The sequence below is a fragment of the Quercus robur genome, chromosome 6 (genome assembly GCF_932294415.1).
Source record: "Quercus robur chromosome 6, dhQueRobu3.1, whole genome shotgun sequence".
Taxonomy (NCBI): Eukaryota; Viridiplantae; Streptophyta; class Magnoliopsida; order Fagales; family Fagaceae; genus Quercus; species Quercus robur.
The window spans coordinates 2815554-2832556 of record NC_065539.1 but is presented as its reverse complement, the minus strand read 5'-3'; the positions used below and the strand labels follow the sequence as shown (position 1 = coordinate 2832556).

Sequence of the window (17003 nt, the reverse complement as noted above, 5' to 3'; positions counted from 1 at the left end):
TAAAAAAGAATTTTCATATTAATTAACAATAAAGTATTTCCAATATCATTGATTCATTATTATACGGTTGCTTTACAGATATACGACGATGAAGAATCGAAAAGAGAAGGAATACAATATCTTCTCTTCTTTTCTTTTTTTCTCCAATCAACATACAATTAATCCAAATGCTTTGCTTAGAGAACCGGACAGCCATTTATTACAACTCCTTGCTCTGTTGGACAAGAAGCCAATGGACATCCATCTGAGTCACTACCCCACCAATTGAGGCTAACATTTTCCATCCCCAAAAACAAGTATAGTAGTACTCCCATGAAGGCTAATCCAGCATCAAGTGCCCCAGAGAGCACATAATTGTAACGACTCCACAAGTTGAGATAGTACCTGTAAGCAATAAAGCCTGAGGCGAAACCAATAAGAATCCAACTGGTGTAGTTGACAGCGGTGGCTGGGGGCATTTCAATTATTGCCCCTAAGAGCACAGGAATAGTGATAAGCCTAATCCATTGCCTGTCTGGTAAGGCTTTGTGTGCCAACCAAACTAGGACAGGAGCTATCGCACCAACTAAGAAAAACCAGTTAATGCCAGAGTAGTAGCCAAGATCTCCAAAAATTCTTTGAGGCCCAATTAGACCCCAGATGACAGAAGCATCGTAGAATACATGATCAGAAGGGCAAGTCCATGGGCTATCTGATGGAAGTAATGCCCTATCGCATATGTTTGGAATGTTATCCATTAGCCACCAAGCTGTTCCCAAATGCGCAAATGCTGCTATTATTGTACCTAAGACCTGAAAAGAATCATTGTTATGATAATCAAGGATCGAGAACAAATAAATTGATGATTGTCATTTACTGATCAGAAAGTGACAAATGCACATTTCCATTCGTAGTTGTGAAAAAGAATGAATAGGATACTAACCTGTGCCATGAACATTGCTCTTGGAGGAATCTTCATGTAATGACCAAGCTTGAAGTCTTGCAGAAAGGCGATCCCCTGTTTCAAACTTATGTACCCATACACTTTAAAGCATATGTTGGCAACAGGATATCCTGGATACAAATACCCGATAATATACTCTGAGATTACATTCAAGGTTGGCGTCTGCTCATGAGTGAAAGATTTACTTCTGTTAAAGTTAGAAGACCAATAACTCCATGCAGTAAATATAGTGCTCATGCACAGGAAATAAAGCAATGCTTGTTGAATTTAAAATTTACATATAGGATGAATAGATAGACACCATTGTAACTTTTCCATGAACTTCAGCAAGAATTGATAATGGCGACTAGCAAGTGAATAGAACAATTAAAACACCCCAAATCTCCACTCAAATGTGAGTATGGTTGTGGCATAATACCATTCAATGTATAAGCAGAATTTGTAGAACAGTGTAGAGACATACCTGATTTGTTGTGGCAGTGATGACACCAACAGGAAGAGTGAAAAATAAGGCAAGACTACATGCAAGCAAGATGCCCCACCATGGCAATTGGAGTTGATCAGTGTAGAACTGGAAGGCACATATGGTAGCCACAATGTTAACCAAAAGAAGGCACATGAACCACCATTGAGGAACTTGCTTATATTTTCTCATGAGCCTTGAGTGCACATCCATCTTCTTCTCTTGGAGGGCAGACTTGCTTAGTTGCCATATTTCACTACACCGTTGAAAGTATGAGTAATTTGCTGAATAAAATACAATGTATAAGGCTATAACCTAGTTCACCCTGACCTTGTTGCCTCTCTTTGATTGCACCGGCTTGATGTACAAATTAGAAGAGTTTGAGATACAAGCAGAAAACTTCAAATTCACTTTTTTTGTGAGGACTGAATTTCATAATGAAAGGTGATTAACATGACATACTCATGAAGTTTTCTTGATAATAATTATGCGGTGAATCCTAATATATAAAGGTACTAACTAAATCTTTGTCAATTTAAGGAAAGCCATTCCATATTGCATGTATATGTACAAACACACAAAGGCATATAGTCAGACACTATTGCAAAATAGTATCAGCCTTATAAATTGTTGTCTTATATGAAAAGTAACATTTTGAATTCATCCAACTCTCCATTTTCTTTGGATGCTACAATTACAGAGACATCCTAAAGCTTTACCATAGAGTCAGGATTGGCAAAAGAGTTTGTAGGTGCATGTCTTAGGATATTATATGACCAACAATTATCCATAATCTATAATGAGAAACTAAGTGAAGCCCACCTAATAACAATCAGGAAACGATTCATTGCAAATTTCAAATGAACTATTTAAGCTGAGACTTGTGGCTTACCTTCCATGGAAGAGAAACACATGAACAATAGTAGCAGCAAGGCAGGCGAAGTCGACACCGTAAGTTATAGCAAAGAAGGTGCTCATATAGAGAGGGCCTTCACGGTTGTATGCCTCAATGTCAATGTGAAAGTTCGGGTCTATTATAGCTGAAACATCATAGCTTTGGCCAGTAGAAGTGAACAGCTCATCTGAGTATATGGGGAACGTCTTAGCCTTGTAGATATTGAGCCAATAAGCTGTGGGGATAATGACATACATGACAAGTGCAAAACCAACAGCAACATTGGCTGTAGCAAACCATGGACTGGCCAGTGGGCTTCCAAGGTAAGAGGAAACACTAGACCAATCGAACCCCAAAGCACCAATTCCAAGACCATGAAGCCCTGAACCTAGTTGTTGGGCTAGAACAGAAGTAGGAAATGTCCAGCAAATCCAGGAAAAGGAAGTCAACATTGGAAATATGTAACCCGGAAAAACATAGTAAGCGAAGCTGCAAATAAAGGCAATGAGGAAAAACTGGTTGTGTGTTAATCCTCCCTTGGGCCTCTCTTCCTTCTCGTGTAGTGCCCTGTGAATTCATAATCTAGCTTTTTAATTCGATGACACTAACAAAATTATAACAGTAGAGTAGTAGTACAATAGTAACAGTAGTAAGTAGTAAAACTTTGTTGCTATAGCTTGACTTCTTAAAGTGGCAATTCTTTGGTGAAAAGGAGATTCCGAGGGTTTGATAATGAATTTTTTTGCAACATTTAAGTCTCCTATAAGGCTATACCACGCTCATTCTAGCAGAGTATTATGAAAAATTTTAGTTTATAAGAGAGACAGTATCTCATAGTATAACTTGCCTACTGGTAGTGAACATAACATCTAAATTACAAGTTATGGTTTGTTACATATTATATTATTAAAAAAAAAAAAAAAACTATTGTCTCTCTCTCTCTTCCGGCTAGAAAAGTACAAATGTACAATGGATCCGATTAATAATCCATTTTAAGAAAATTTTTATCTGGAATTGAAAAAGCTATCAAACTTTTTGACCGTTTTTCAATTCTTGAAAAAAATTTTCCCAAAATGGTTTAGGATATATGTTACTAAAACTCATGTACAATAGTCTAGTATTTTACTACCATAAATAGTAGGAGTATTTTTTTTTTTTAACCTTTTTTTTGCATTGCTTTCCGGCTTCCAGTTCAGCAAGTAAATTAAAATTTATAATAATTTTAGAATTTTCTTTGTATAAACCGGCAAGTCCGAAGTGCATTTTCATTTTACATAAACTAACAAGCCTCAAGTGGATTTAAATAATCTTAGAAAATCCGATAATGAGTCATACAAATATAGTAAAATATATATATATATATATATATATACAAAGATTGTATCGTCCGGAAAAATTCTCAATTACTTTCGGAATACGAAAAATTAATAATCTTTCCTTTCACATTCATAGTAAACCTTACTATAAATTTAATGAATGAAGCCATTATGAATATTAGAAAAAAAAATATTATTCTCTATTCTCCAAAAATACCTAAGAAAATGGTAGTTTTTTCAATCAAAAACTGAGCATCCGTTTAAAATAAGTTGAAAATTTTAACTTTTCTACATTTTTAATTTATTTTTACTACTATTTATAAATCTTATTATAATTTTTAATATTATACATAAATCTTATTATATTATTCAAACTTATTTTTTAACCACTTTCTACACTTCTAACAAAACATTTCCAGGTTCCACTAAATAAACCGTCGGCAATCTCAAGTGTAATAATCATTTTCCAAAAGAAAAAAAGACCCGAGTATGACTGATACGAAACCTAACAGTCAACGCCGAAATATCCACTGTCAGATTAAAGTGAACTAAAAAAAATAAATAAAATACCTGAAGAGCGAGACCTGGACGAGATTTTGGGGCCACCACATGGTAGCCGGGTCAACCAAATACCTCCGGAACAACCCGGCCCACCCGAAACCCATCACCTGAGACGTTATAACGACGACCAACGCCACCATGAAATTCAACTCCTTCTTGTAGAAAAGCTTCACGGCGTTAACCAGGTATATCGAGAAGACGTTACCCGCGCCCGAGTTTGCGAAGATAGTAATCAGCACGTGCTCTTTCACGTTGAAACGACCTGGATTCAACGTGAACTCGAACTTTCGCCCCTTGAAGAACACTCGCTCCGTTATCGTCGAAGCCATGAGGTGTCCGAGCGGGACCACCGCGATCTGAGCCGAGATTGATGTTAGCGAGAGAGGCTCTTTGCGGTACCAGAAGAATTGGTTGAGAAATGAGAGGACCACACACGCTAGGCTCCCTAGAACCCATGTTCGGAATGTGAAGCACGGGAGAGAAGGGTCGTCGGTGGTCGGAACCGTTAGAGCTACTTGCTCGATCGGAGATCTCTCGGTGTCGGTGGAATTTTCCGAATTCGATACTCGAGAGTTCTGGACTGTGTATGAATGAAAAGATTTTGAAGCTTTAGCTTAGTGTTTGGAGAGGTGGAAATTTGAAGAGAAAAAAAAAAAGTGAATTGAAACGAGGAAAAGAGATTATGAAAATCTTACTGAGAGGAGCTTTGATTTCTTCGTTACTGTTCATCTTCTCTCTCCCTCTCTCCGTCTGGCTCAAACAGTACTGTGTATCACATAATCTAAAACTTGGACCCAAAAAAAAAAAAAAAAAAGCTTTTTTAACTTTTAATAATAGCCCATTTTTACTTTATGCGAAACAGTATCTAAAATTAATGAAATTTATAAAGCTGGCTTCAAGAATAATAGCCCATGGCCATGAGCCATGAGCCATTTATAAAATTGAGGTGGAATAAATATTTGATTGTCCCCATCAAATAAAAAAAAAAAAAATGATTGTCAGTCTTCTGCTATATGATTCTTGATGCAGCGTTCAAATACCGACCGTTTGATTGAGTAAATGACGGATTAGGATTAGGAATAAATCAAGTCAAATTGAGATCAAGGCCAATATGAAGGATTAAGATTGATAATTGTAGAAAACAACTTTCAACCTCAAAGAAGTTAAGAAAAAATTAGGAGAAGTAAAATGTAAAGGAAAATGTTAACCAGTACTGATTGCTTGTTAGGGTTGTACTAAAGTGAGTCTTATTTAATAAAAAAATTAGATAAATAAAAAAAAGACATAAAACTAATCCTATAGATTATTTTAATATATTTTTTTTTATCTCTATAAAGCTGATCTCACATTAAAAATATGACTTAAAGCTATATAAAAAAATTATAAAAAAAAAAACTGTAAAAAAAAAAAAAAAAAAAAGTTTAAAAGGTTGCTATTAACGGGCATTTTACGATGTCCGATAATACAACCTTAATTGGAAAATTAAAAAGTAAAAAAACGGCTTAGCTATAAAATTATTTATATTAAAAAGAAAAAGAAAAAAGGAAGGGCTATTAGACTATGGCTATATACAAGGCAACTCTCTCGTTATTACTATACATGCATACATGCAGATTACAGTCTTTTGTAGATTACCTCTTTGCACTTAATTTTTGAGGCAACACAATGTGAAAACTCACCATCCTGGTTCGCCTCTATCAACCTACCACTCTACCAGCCATTTATTTCTATAGTTACTTTGCTATCTCTTCATGTTCATGTACCATCAGTCATACGTGCATACCCTTAATAATCTATTTTAAAAAATTATTTATGAAAAATTAAAAAAAAAGTAAAAAAATTAGTAATTTTTTCATTTTATTATAAAATTTTTTAAAATGATTTACTAATATATGTCTTAACTCTTAAGGGCATATGTTAATAATTAAAACTCTTTATTTTTTATATTAGTAATCAATTGGGCATTGATTTGAACATATAGAGAGATAGATATTTGTATGGAAAAATCAGGATTTTGAGAGAGGGGTGTCGGAGCATGTCTCAAAAACTCATGCCATATACTTCTCACTTTATAAATTTATTATTTTTTAATTTATAAATTTCTTTGTTCTCATTTTATTACTTCTAGCACTAATACTTAGTAACCCTGACCAACTAAATTTAATAGTTCAAAATTAATTAAAAATTATGTTAATGAGTGCACTTAGGACAATTTTTAATAAATCATTTAAGGAAAGTTTTGACTTCACTTTTATGAGACATATAAAAAGCTGTCAAAAATTTATTTTTCTTTTATTTTCCCATAAAAATTTGTGAAAATATACTCTAAACTAATGTTTTTAGGACATCCATTAATTTTTCTCTTTATTAATACACTTGTTCTCAAAATGATCAATTCTAACACTTTAGCGTGTGTGATATTTTTATTATGTTAAGTTTGTTGCACATTTTTATCTCATTATGAGATTCTCATTCTGTCTTTGTTTTTCTTTGATAACAAATTTTAAATTAATAGACAAATGTCACCTAACTTTATAAATTATGCAAACACATGGTGCACACTCACACCCATTGCTTTGCTAGCCTGCCAACCAGTATTAACTAATCATACGCTCCAAAATGTCCTCTCCCACTTCTCCTTTTAAAATATGAAAATGTTTTTTTTCAAACTAGTTTGGAGAAAAACCCTTCAAATTTATCCTCTATCTTTTTATTATATGTGAATTTTGAAAGTCTAACTATTGGATTACATGTTCTTATTATATATATCCTCCATGCTTGCAAAATTTCAAGAAGATCAAAGATCAATATATATGTTATCAATCAAATGTTTAAATTTTAAGTTTTTGTAATCTAAAATTATACATAAAATATAATTTTGTTGATTGAATAATAAATAACATCCGAATTGAACGAAATTTTGCATTCGTGTTAAGAACATAAAGAACATGCATGACATTTAACGATTAGATTTTCAAAATTCACATCAAATAAAAAAAATATATAGGAGAAGTTTGAAAAGTTTCTCTCCAAACTAGTTTGGATAGAAACCTTACCATTAAAATAATGACAAAGAAATTACTTTACTAATATAACTATTATAGCAAATCAGAGCCATTAAAATTGTTTGTGAGAAAGATCATATAATTATATAAATGTATGGAGAGAGAGAGAGAGGTAACAAATAAAAAAAATCATTGAGACAATGTCTGAATCAAAGACTCACAATCACAAATAAAAAATTCACAATCATGTAAGAAAACAATCACATAAATGTATGAAAAGAGAAAAATATCATATCACACAGAGTTAGGTTCCAAAGAGAAAATGAATAAATAAATATATCATAGTCAATACAACCATGTGGATGAATTCGATTATTAATGTGGACCTATAATGTAAATTTAAGGCACATAATGTAGGTCACTATTTATATTTGCACATGAAGATGTTGATTTTTGCATTGTTAGACGAGTAACCCTAACGGGTAATTTCTAGTTCAGCTTAAGTCCCACATCCCTTGGACACCGTCTAAACCTCCAATTCTAAAAGGCTTCCATAGGAAAGAACTTGGGAAAACATAGTTTTTTAGGTTTTTATACAAACAACTTTAAAGTCTTTTGGTTCCTAAAAAGTTACATAAAACCCAAGCACACAACAAAGTATTGCACTAAAACAAAACCAACCCATTTCCCAAAAACGATGGTATATCGTTGTTATCGATGGTATGTGCATATATATATATATATATATATATATAGTTTTGTGTAGTGATAATGATGGTATATCGTTGTTGGTATCAAACTAAGTATGCCAAAGAGCCGAAAAACAATGATTCTATAGTAAGATCAAGCGACTAGAAAATGATATCAAATGAAGTAAAAGTATGATAATAAAACAAAGTGTCAAATAAAAATTCATGCAGTGCAGGCCCTAATGAAAAAATATGATGCGGGAAATGAGGGACTTACTACTTAGAGAAGAGCACTCGAGCAAATAAAGAACTAGGTTGGGCCAGGATTTTGATTTGGAGGGGGGGGGGGGGGGGGGGGAGAGAGAGATTAATTATAAGGGATAGGGCTAAGTTCTAATTTCTTTTAGGTCCAAATTCTGGTTAAATCATAATATATATACAAAATTTTTAAAAATAAATAAAAAATGTCAGGGGGGCCCGAGTTCCCTAGTCCCTATATTGGGTCCATCCCTGCTTGCAGTGAGTAAAAACAAAAGAGAACAATACAATTGAGTTATTGTTATGACAAAATAAGGAACTCCAATGACAAAGATGACTTCCTCCCTTTTATGAAAACTCCCTCTCTCCCTTTCCTTGGAAGCTCCAATTCAGTTATCACTCCCATTTTCTATCCTTCACTTGTTAAATCTTTCTCTTTTTTCATGTATGTCCCCTTCTTGTAGCTTCCCATGATTGGGGGATAGGTAGTACTAGAGGGTTATTGTCCCATCAGATATCCCTTAACCCGTGTTTAGTGCATTAGTAGGCCTGTTAATGACTGGTTTACCGTTTAGACAGTCTTTTATCATTTAACGTTGAATGGATGCTAGTAGATAAGAGTAATTAATGCGTACCTCACTTTTACCTCTCTCACATGTCTCTTCCTCCCCGACTGAGCCTTTCTCCTCAACTACTTCTCAAACTCTTCTAATTTTTTTTTTGGTCTTAGATCTAGGGACTAATCACTGTTGCAACAGGTGGACAGAGGTACATCGCTGTCACAGGGAGCTTTTCCAAAGTAATGGGAGTCGAATTTGGGCTCTTTCACCTCTACTCGAGACAATCAATTTGGGACAGAGCGTCCAACCATTCAACCAACCTTACTGAATTGTAATTGGTTTTTTTTTTTTTTTTTTCCTTATACATATTGCTTTCGATTTGAATTTTCTTTAAAGGTATGGCATTTTTCTTAATTGACTCTCGATACATACTTCCGTTTGTGATGGCCTCTTACCCTAGAGAAATGTACACAGTCTCCCTCTTACCTTTGATGTTCGAATATATATGTTAGGGGATTTTACGTTGTTCTTAGTCCTTGTACTTCTTTTTCTTTTTTTTTAAACTTGATACGACTGCCCACTTTCATTCAACTATTCTTTCCAGGGTATAGTGCATGATTTGTCGATGCACTTTTCAAAAGCAAACCTTGTGTCTGATGCCCTTTGTTATCGTGCCCATTAACTTTCTTCTTGTGTTGATGCAATTACCAAATAATCATACTTTGTGTAGGTTTCCATAGCTACTAAGGCTATAGTTCTTTAAGCACAATAAGGCTTTGAACCAACTTTAATATCATATCCAAATATTCAACCAAAAAAAAATCTATGTGGCTGGAGCTCGACAGTTTGCTCAGCAAGAGTTATTGGGAGCATTACACGGAGTCAGGCATGGGATGGGTTGTTAATTATCTGTTTATGTATAACCTGAAGCTAAGTTCAACCACAGATTTAATTAAGGGTTAAAGAATTTTAGCAATATGTTTTTTAGTCCAATAAATTTTTGACCCGAGCCCAATCTGACTTGACTCGTGTGCCAGATTTGAGTGGTATCTTGGAATGCATATGTCACACTATGGTTTTTGCTTGTGTTGGCTGAGAGGGTATTTAGGTTGCTGGCAATGGTGGTGGCAATAGCATCCTCGACTTTGGTACTGTGGGAAACATTGACGACAATGCAAGATTGGGTAACTTGGATTGGAGCATAGATGGAATTGTATGACTGTGTCAAGCACCCATACGAGCTTAGCAGCTCGCCAACTTTTGGACACACCTATAGACTCAAGTTCAACCCCGATAGAGATAAAGGCAAGGCCATGATATATTTATAAAATGGTAAATATTTGTTCATACTCAATTTTCACACTTGTACACATTATATAGCCATAATTGCACACGTAATGTACACATTTAACATACGAAAATCTGAAATCACATTTAAGATGTAGAAAGGAATGTGAACAAATATGAAATAAGTTATGTGATAAAATCTTTACCTTTTATAAAAAGCCATAGCTGACAAATGCTAAGTAGAGGGCTAACTTTGTCCTTTTTCAAGTATGGGCAAATCGTAGCATGCGGGTTTAGAAGAGCAACATGTAGGTTTTTGAGAAAAACATGTAGAAAAAATTTAGGACTTGGAGAACTCAACTTGATGATTTGCCACCGAGGAAACTCTTAAAAAGCATTGGTTATATCTTAGAAAGCATTACATATTTTTTAGTTAACCTTTCTCACTTGATTAGATGGAGTTTCACATATATTTAGTATTTTGAATAGGAAAGCAAGATCATAGTCCCAAGAACTAGCATAAGGCATTGCTTCAAATCAATCACAGTTGTTTGGACCATTTGGTTAACAACTCACTAGGTAATAGCTATAACCTATAAGAGAGCACCATAATGAAAGAGTTTTCGTATTGGTAAACAGTACAATATTTCCAATATCACTAGAGAAAGTCTACAAACACAACAAATTTGATAAAAAATTTGACACTTGATAATGTGGTAGATTGTTAGTAGTAGATTAAAAAATGATATTAACGGTAGGCCCAAATGAGAACTAGTAAAAACTTACTAACTCACATCACTAATATACAGTTTCTTTACAAATATATATCTATGAAGAATAGTAAAGAGTAAACAAATACAATACCTTTTCTTTTTCCCTCTAATCAACATAAAACTAATCCTAATGTTTTGCTTAGAAAACCGGGCAGCCTTCAACTACAACTCCTTGTGCTGTTGGACATGAAGCCAATGGACATCCATCGGAGTCACTACCCCACCAATTGAGGTTAACATGCTCCATCCCCAAACACAAGTACAACAGTACTCCCATGAAGGCTAATCCAGCATCAAGTGCCCCAGAGAGCACATAATTGTGACGACTCCACCAATCACGATAGTACCTGTAAGCAATAAAGCCTGAGGCAAATCCAATAAGAATCCAACTGATGTAGTTGACAGATGTGGCTGGAGGCATGTTGATCATTCCCCCTAAGAGCACAGGAAGAGTGATAAGTCTAATCCATTGCCTGTCTGGTAAGGCTTTGTGTGCCAGCCAAACTAGGACAGGAGCTATAGCACCGGCTAAGAAAAACCAGTTGATGGCAGAGTAGTAGCCAAGATTTCCAAAAATTCTTCGAGGCCCAATCAGACCCCAAATGACAGAAGCATCATAGAATACATGATCACCAGGGCAAGTCCATGGGCTGCCTGTTGGAAGCAATGCCCTGTCACATATGTTTGGAATTGTGTCCATTAGCCACCATGCTGTTCCCAAATGCACAAGCGCTGCTACTATGGTACCGGCCACCTGAAAAGAATCATTGCTATGGAAATCAAGGGACGGTAATAAATAAATATATTATTATCATTTTATTAAAACAGAACTTGAAAAATTCATTTCCATAATATTTTTAGTTGTGAAGAGGAATGCATAAGATACTGACCTGTGCCACGAACATTGCTCTTGGAGGAATCTTCATGTAATGACCAAGCTTGAAGTCTTGCAAAAAGGTAATCCCCTGTTTCATACTTATGTAGCCATAAACTTTGAAGCACATGTTGGCAACAGGATATCCTGGATACAAATACCCAATAATATACTCGGTGATTACATTTAAGGTTGGCGTCTGCTCATGAGAGAAAGATTTACACATGTTAGAAGTAAGAAGACTAATAACTGCATGTAGTAGATGTAGCACTCAATGCACAAGTTGATAAACAATGCTGGTTAAATTTAAAATCGACATATAGGATGAATAAATAGATGCCATTTTAGGTTTTACATGGCTAGAATTGATTATAGTGAGTGAATAGAAAGATAGAAAACTAAAAAAAACCCCAAATTTACAGTCAAATGTGCATATGGTTGTGGAAGAATTTACTGCACATTGATAAAACTTAATGCAAAATTTGTAATATAGTGCAGAGACATACCTGATTTGTTGTGGCAGTGATGACTCCAACAGGAAGAGTGAAAAATAAGGCAAGACTGCATGCTAGCAAGATGCCCCACCATGGTAATTGAAGCTGATCAATGTAGTACTCACAGGCAAATATGGTTGCCACAATGTTAACCACAAGTAGGCACATAAACCACCATTGAGGAACTTGCTTATATTTTCTCATGAGCTTTGTGTGCACATCCATCTTCTTCTCTTGGAGGGCAGACTTGCTTAGCTGCCATATTTCACTACAACCTTGAAAGTATGAGTGACTTATTGATAGAATACAATATACAAGGCTATAAGTTCACCCCTGCCTGGTTGCCTTTCTTTGATTGCACAAGCTTGATGTACAAATTTGAGATGTTTGAGTTACAAGCAGAAAACTTCAAATTTACTTTCTGTTAGGTCTAGATTTTATAATTAAAGGTGCTTAAAATGACATACTTATGCACTTCTCCTGAAGATAATTATGTGATATATATATAGGTATTGACTTAATCATTTTCAATTTAAAGAGGGCTACTCCATATCGCACATACACGTACAAACACAGAGAGGCATGTGGTCAGACGCTCTAGCAAAACAATATCTATTTTATGTTCTTTTGTCCTATATGAAAAATCGCCTATTTAATTCATCCAAGTCTCCATTTCCTATAGAAGATACAATTACAGGGATATTCTAAGTTACCCACATCTAACAACAATCAGGAAACGATTCATTACAAATTTCAAACAAACAATTCAAGTAGAGAAGTGCGCTTACCTTCCATGGAAGAGGAGCACATGAAAAATAGTGGCAGAAAGGCAGGCAAAATTGAAACCATAAGTTATAGCAAAGAAGGTGCTCATATAGAGAGGGCCTTTACTGTCATATGCCTTATTGTCAAAGCTGAAGTTGGGGTCTATTATAGCTGAAACATTATATTTTTGGCCAGTAGACGTGAATAGCCCATCTGAGAATATAGGAAACGTCTTGGCCTTGTAGATATTAAGCCAATATGATATAGGGGTAAGGACATACATGAAAAGTGCAAAACCAACAGCAACATTGGCTGTAGCAAACCACGGACTGGCCAATGGGCTCCCAAGGTAAGCGGAAACACTAGACCAATCAAACCCCAATGCACCAATTCCAAGACCATGAAGCCCTGAACCTAGCTGTTGGGCAAGCACAGAAGTAGGGAATATCCAGCAAATCCAGGAAAAGGAAGTCAACATTGGGAATAGGTAACCTGGAAAGACATAGTAACCAAAGCTGCAAACGAAGGCAATGAGGAAAAACTGGTTCCGTGTTAATCCACCCTTAGGCCTCTCCTCCTTCTCGTGTAGTGCCCTGTGAATTCACAATAATCGTATTGAAGTTGACAACTCTAATGGCTACAAAAACTTCAAGGAAATGACAACAACCACAACAACCGCAGTAATAGTAAGTAGTTGAAATTTGTTGTCTATAGCTTGACTGCTTAAAATAGCTATTCTGTGGTGCAAAAGGAGATTCCAAAAGTTTGATAATGGATTCTTTTGGCAACATTGTAATCCATGACATGCCAAGTAGATATGCAAGTCTCATTTACAATAGTACAACAACGCTTATTCTAACCGAGTATTATGTTTTTTTTTTTTTTAGCTATGTTAGTGTCACATAAAGTGGCACAACTTGTGTCACAATTCGCGCCATCTAGCGGGTTGTGAGTGGTAAAGAAATGATCCCACATGGACCTACCATCACCTTTTTATCACTCACAACTCGTCACATGGGTAAATTGTGGCACAAACATAATTCTTTTTTTAAGAAGAAACAATCTCTATCATAGTAAAGTAAGTTTCGAAATTGCAGGTTAGAATTTGTTAGCAACGAAGATACAACAATTGTACAAGTAAAAAACCTTTTTAAACCACCCGCCCAAAAAAAAAAAAAAAAAAAGTACAATTGTCTCTTCCCGCTAGAAAGGTACAATAGTATTTTCATATTTTGATTTTGCTACCATAAATAGTACAATAGCTAGGCCTGGCCCACTAGCTAGGCCTAACGGTCATTTTAAGATTTACATAGTAAAATTTAAATTTGTGCTAATTTAGCATTTTCTTATGACCGTTGACTTTATTGGATTTCTACGGTATCTGTATTGAAAAGCAATAAAAACAAATAATCAAATAATTTTTTAACTAATTTGATTGCATTTAAATAATGGAGATCACAGATTCAATAAAAGATTCAACTTTAACTACAAGCATTGGTTAACACGACTCTTTCAGTTTCTTTATACAAAGACAAGTCTCAAGTGGATTTAAAAAAGTAGTAGATTTCAACAGAATCTATTAATAATCAAAATCCCCTACACACAAACTCAACATTCAACGCCGAACCGGCCACTTGTTATCAAGACCGTTGAATTAAACTTAAACCATAACGAAACATGATCGAACGATAAGGAGGAGAGTGAGTACCTGAAGAGCGAGACTTGGACGAGATTTTGGGGCCACCACATGGCAGCCGGGTCCACCAAGTACCGCCGGAACAACCCGGCCCACCCGAAACCCATCACCTGCGACGTTATAACGACGACTAACGCCACCACGAACGACAACTCCTTCTTGTAGAACAGCTTCACGGCGCTAACGACGTGAATCGAGTACACGTTACCCGCACCCGAGTTCGAGAAGATCGTGATCAGCACGTGCTCTTTCACGTTGAACGGGCCTGGATTCAGCGTGAACTCGTGCTTCCGTCCTTTGAAGAACGCTCGCTTCGTTATCGTCGAGGCCATGAGGTGGCCCAGCGGAACCACCGCGATCTGAGCCGAGATCGACGTTAGCGTGAGAGGCTCCTTGCGGTACCAGAAGAATTGGTTGAGAAAGGAGAGGAGGCCACACGCTAGGGTTCCTAGAATCCATGTTCGGAATGTAAAGCTCGGGAGAGAAGTGTCGTCGGTGATCGGAACCGTCAGAGCTACTTGCTCGATAGGAGAGTTCTCGATGTCGGAGAGAATTTCCGGAGAGCTCGAATCGGAGGCTCGGACTGTGCATTATGAGTGAAAAAAAAAGTTTTGATGCTTAGCTTACTGTTTGGAGAAGTGGAAAGTTGAAGAGAAAAACAAAAAAAAAAAAAAATTAAGGAAAAAGAAAAATGAAAATGAAAATCTTACTGAGAGGAGCTTTGATTTCTTCGTTAATGGTCATCTTCTCTCTCTCCTCCTCAAACAGCTATCAAATTTTTAAAAACTTGGACCCAAAAAGAATGGAACTTTTTACTTTTGGGCCGTGGGCCGAATATATGCTACGTGATTCTTGATGCAGTGTTCAATCTTGACCGTTGGATTGAGACATAAGGAGTTGGGGTGTGGGATCCATTCTCTGATTGATGTCACGGGTGACGCAATGCAGACAGAGGAACAAAAACTTGCGTGGCACTCTTATCAGGGTCCCATTGATTTTTCCTTTGTTTTGCCACGTGAACATTTTGATGTATCTGTATTATATTCGAAGTAGATTCATTTTCTTTCTGGCTTTAGTAGTAGTTATTAAAATCACTAATTTAGAACAATTCACTGGTAATTTGGTTAATTTAATCATTCATATTACATGAGTTGTTACACACAGTTTTATATATGCATGTAAAACGGTGTAAAAAGTACTAACTTAATTTTATGCGATACAGCAGCAGTTGTCACTCTCCAACTTTCCAAACAAAAAAATTTATCGTCCACAAGGACCACTGCATACAAAATCAACATTATTTTTTTATATAAGTTCATACAAAATCAAAGGGTGAGGATGTAAAATAAGGCCAATGCAAGAAGGAACAGCCCCACCAGGCCCAGCCTTATTCAATTATTAATTTTGTTCTTCTATCATGAATAGCTACCACTGTACCACAAATTGACGAACACACCAAAAAGGTGGAGAGTAGGTACATATATATCTTAATCATTAACACATAATTTTGACTTTGCCAGAAAATTGCAAGGCTGCATACGTCTGGGAATCAAAAGATTAAAATCTAGGATAACTACGGGTTTGGAAGTTTTCAATTAATTTGGAAAACCCCGCAAAAAAAAAAAAAATTTATAACAATTTACAATGTTTATATTTAAAAAAAATAATTCTACTTAAACAAATATTTTACAAAATCTTTGACATAGTTTATTGTGATTTAATAAAGGTAGTCAAGGGGCTTGTAAATTTTTTTTTTTTTTTTTTTTTTAAATTATGCTAAAATAGATATGAGTTTTTACGCTTGATGCGAATGCTCTTCTTATGCAAAATACATGTTACTTTTTTTTTTTTTTTTTTTTTTAAGGAGGGGATCACCATATATAGACCTGTCCAAGTACAATGAATCTTTGGTGTAGTTTTTTTAACTTTTCACATTTTAGACAGCGGGACATTGACATGCTCATATACATATCGTAGCCTTTGCATCATTTATAACAACAGAATCTTTGCCTATTTATTACATAACCTAATATAAACTATAAAAGTAGGTACTACTACAAATATCTTGGTTGTATATCATTCTCTCTTAACGGCATTGCAACAAGAAGGTATATCCAAGCAAAAATCTGACACGAAAACCACTGTTGAAATATCAGTCAAGCTGTCAAGCTGTTCAGTCAAGCTGCAAGTCGTTTAGGTGTTTTAGTTGTCACTGCTGTGCTACATGTAGTTTTATATTTACTGTTATTTGTTGTTTAATTCATCACGTGTTGATCATGTGAGTTAGTTATTAGTTTGTTAAGTTTGTTAATGACTCAATGTATATAAACTAATCAGTTCTTAATAATATTCAAGCAGAGCATTATTCATTCAGATCTCTCTCTTCCAAACTTCTCTCTCTCCCAATTTCAATAACCACCTTGA

General features: G+C 35.4%; 1 protein-coding gene across 3 annotated transcripts; it reads right to left on the bottom strand.

The window, feature by feature from the left end:
• Window positions 1-15459, bottom strand: LOC126690591 (oligopeptide transporter 7-like). Of its 3 annotated transcripts, none has more exons than XM_050385812.1 (6): window positions 15290-15413; window positions 4188-4758; window positions 2299-2868; window positions 1407-1662; window positions 923-1105; window positions 1-791 (listed from the first exon to the last, which is right to left on the bottom strand). In XM_050385812.1, the coding sequence occupies exons 1-6, from the start codon at window positions 15321-15323 to the stop codon at window positions 177-179; spliced, it is 2229 nt and encodes a 742-aa protein (XP_050241769.1). In that variant the 5' UTR covers window positions 15324-15413; the 3' UTR covers window positions 1-176. The 3 variants fall into 3 exon arrangements, with proteins under 3 accessions (XP_050241769.1, XP_050241768.1, XP_050241767.1); XM_050385811.1 differs by lacking the exon at window positions 15290-15413 and adding an exon at window positions 4874-5055; XM_050385810.1 differs by lacking the exons at window positions 1-791; window positions 923-1105; window positions 1407-1662; window positions 2299-2868; window positions 4188-4758 and adding exons at window positions 10690-11504; window positions 11641-11823; window positions 12131-12386; window positions 12907-13476; window positions 14592-15162 and having other exon boundaries at window positions 15290-15459.
• Between the last annotated feature and the right edge of the window lie 1544 nt (window positions 15460-17003).

Coding starts and splice junctions, on each gene's coding strand:
- LOC126690591 (XM_050385810.1), bottom strand. CDS start 15,323: ATGACCATTAACGAAGAAATCAAAGCTCCTCTCA. Junction 15,163..15,289: donor AGAAATCAAAGCTCCTCTCA/GTAAGATTTTCA, acceptor CATAATGCACAG/TCCGAGCCTCCGATTCGAGC. Junction 12,387..12,906: donor GTGCTCCTCTTCCATGGAAG/GTAAGCGCACTT, acceptor TCAAGGTTGTAG/TGAAATATGGCAGCTAAGCA.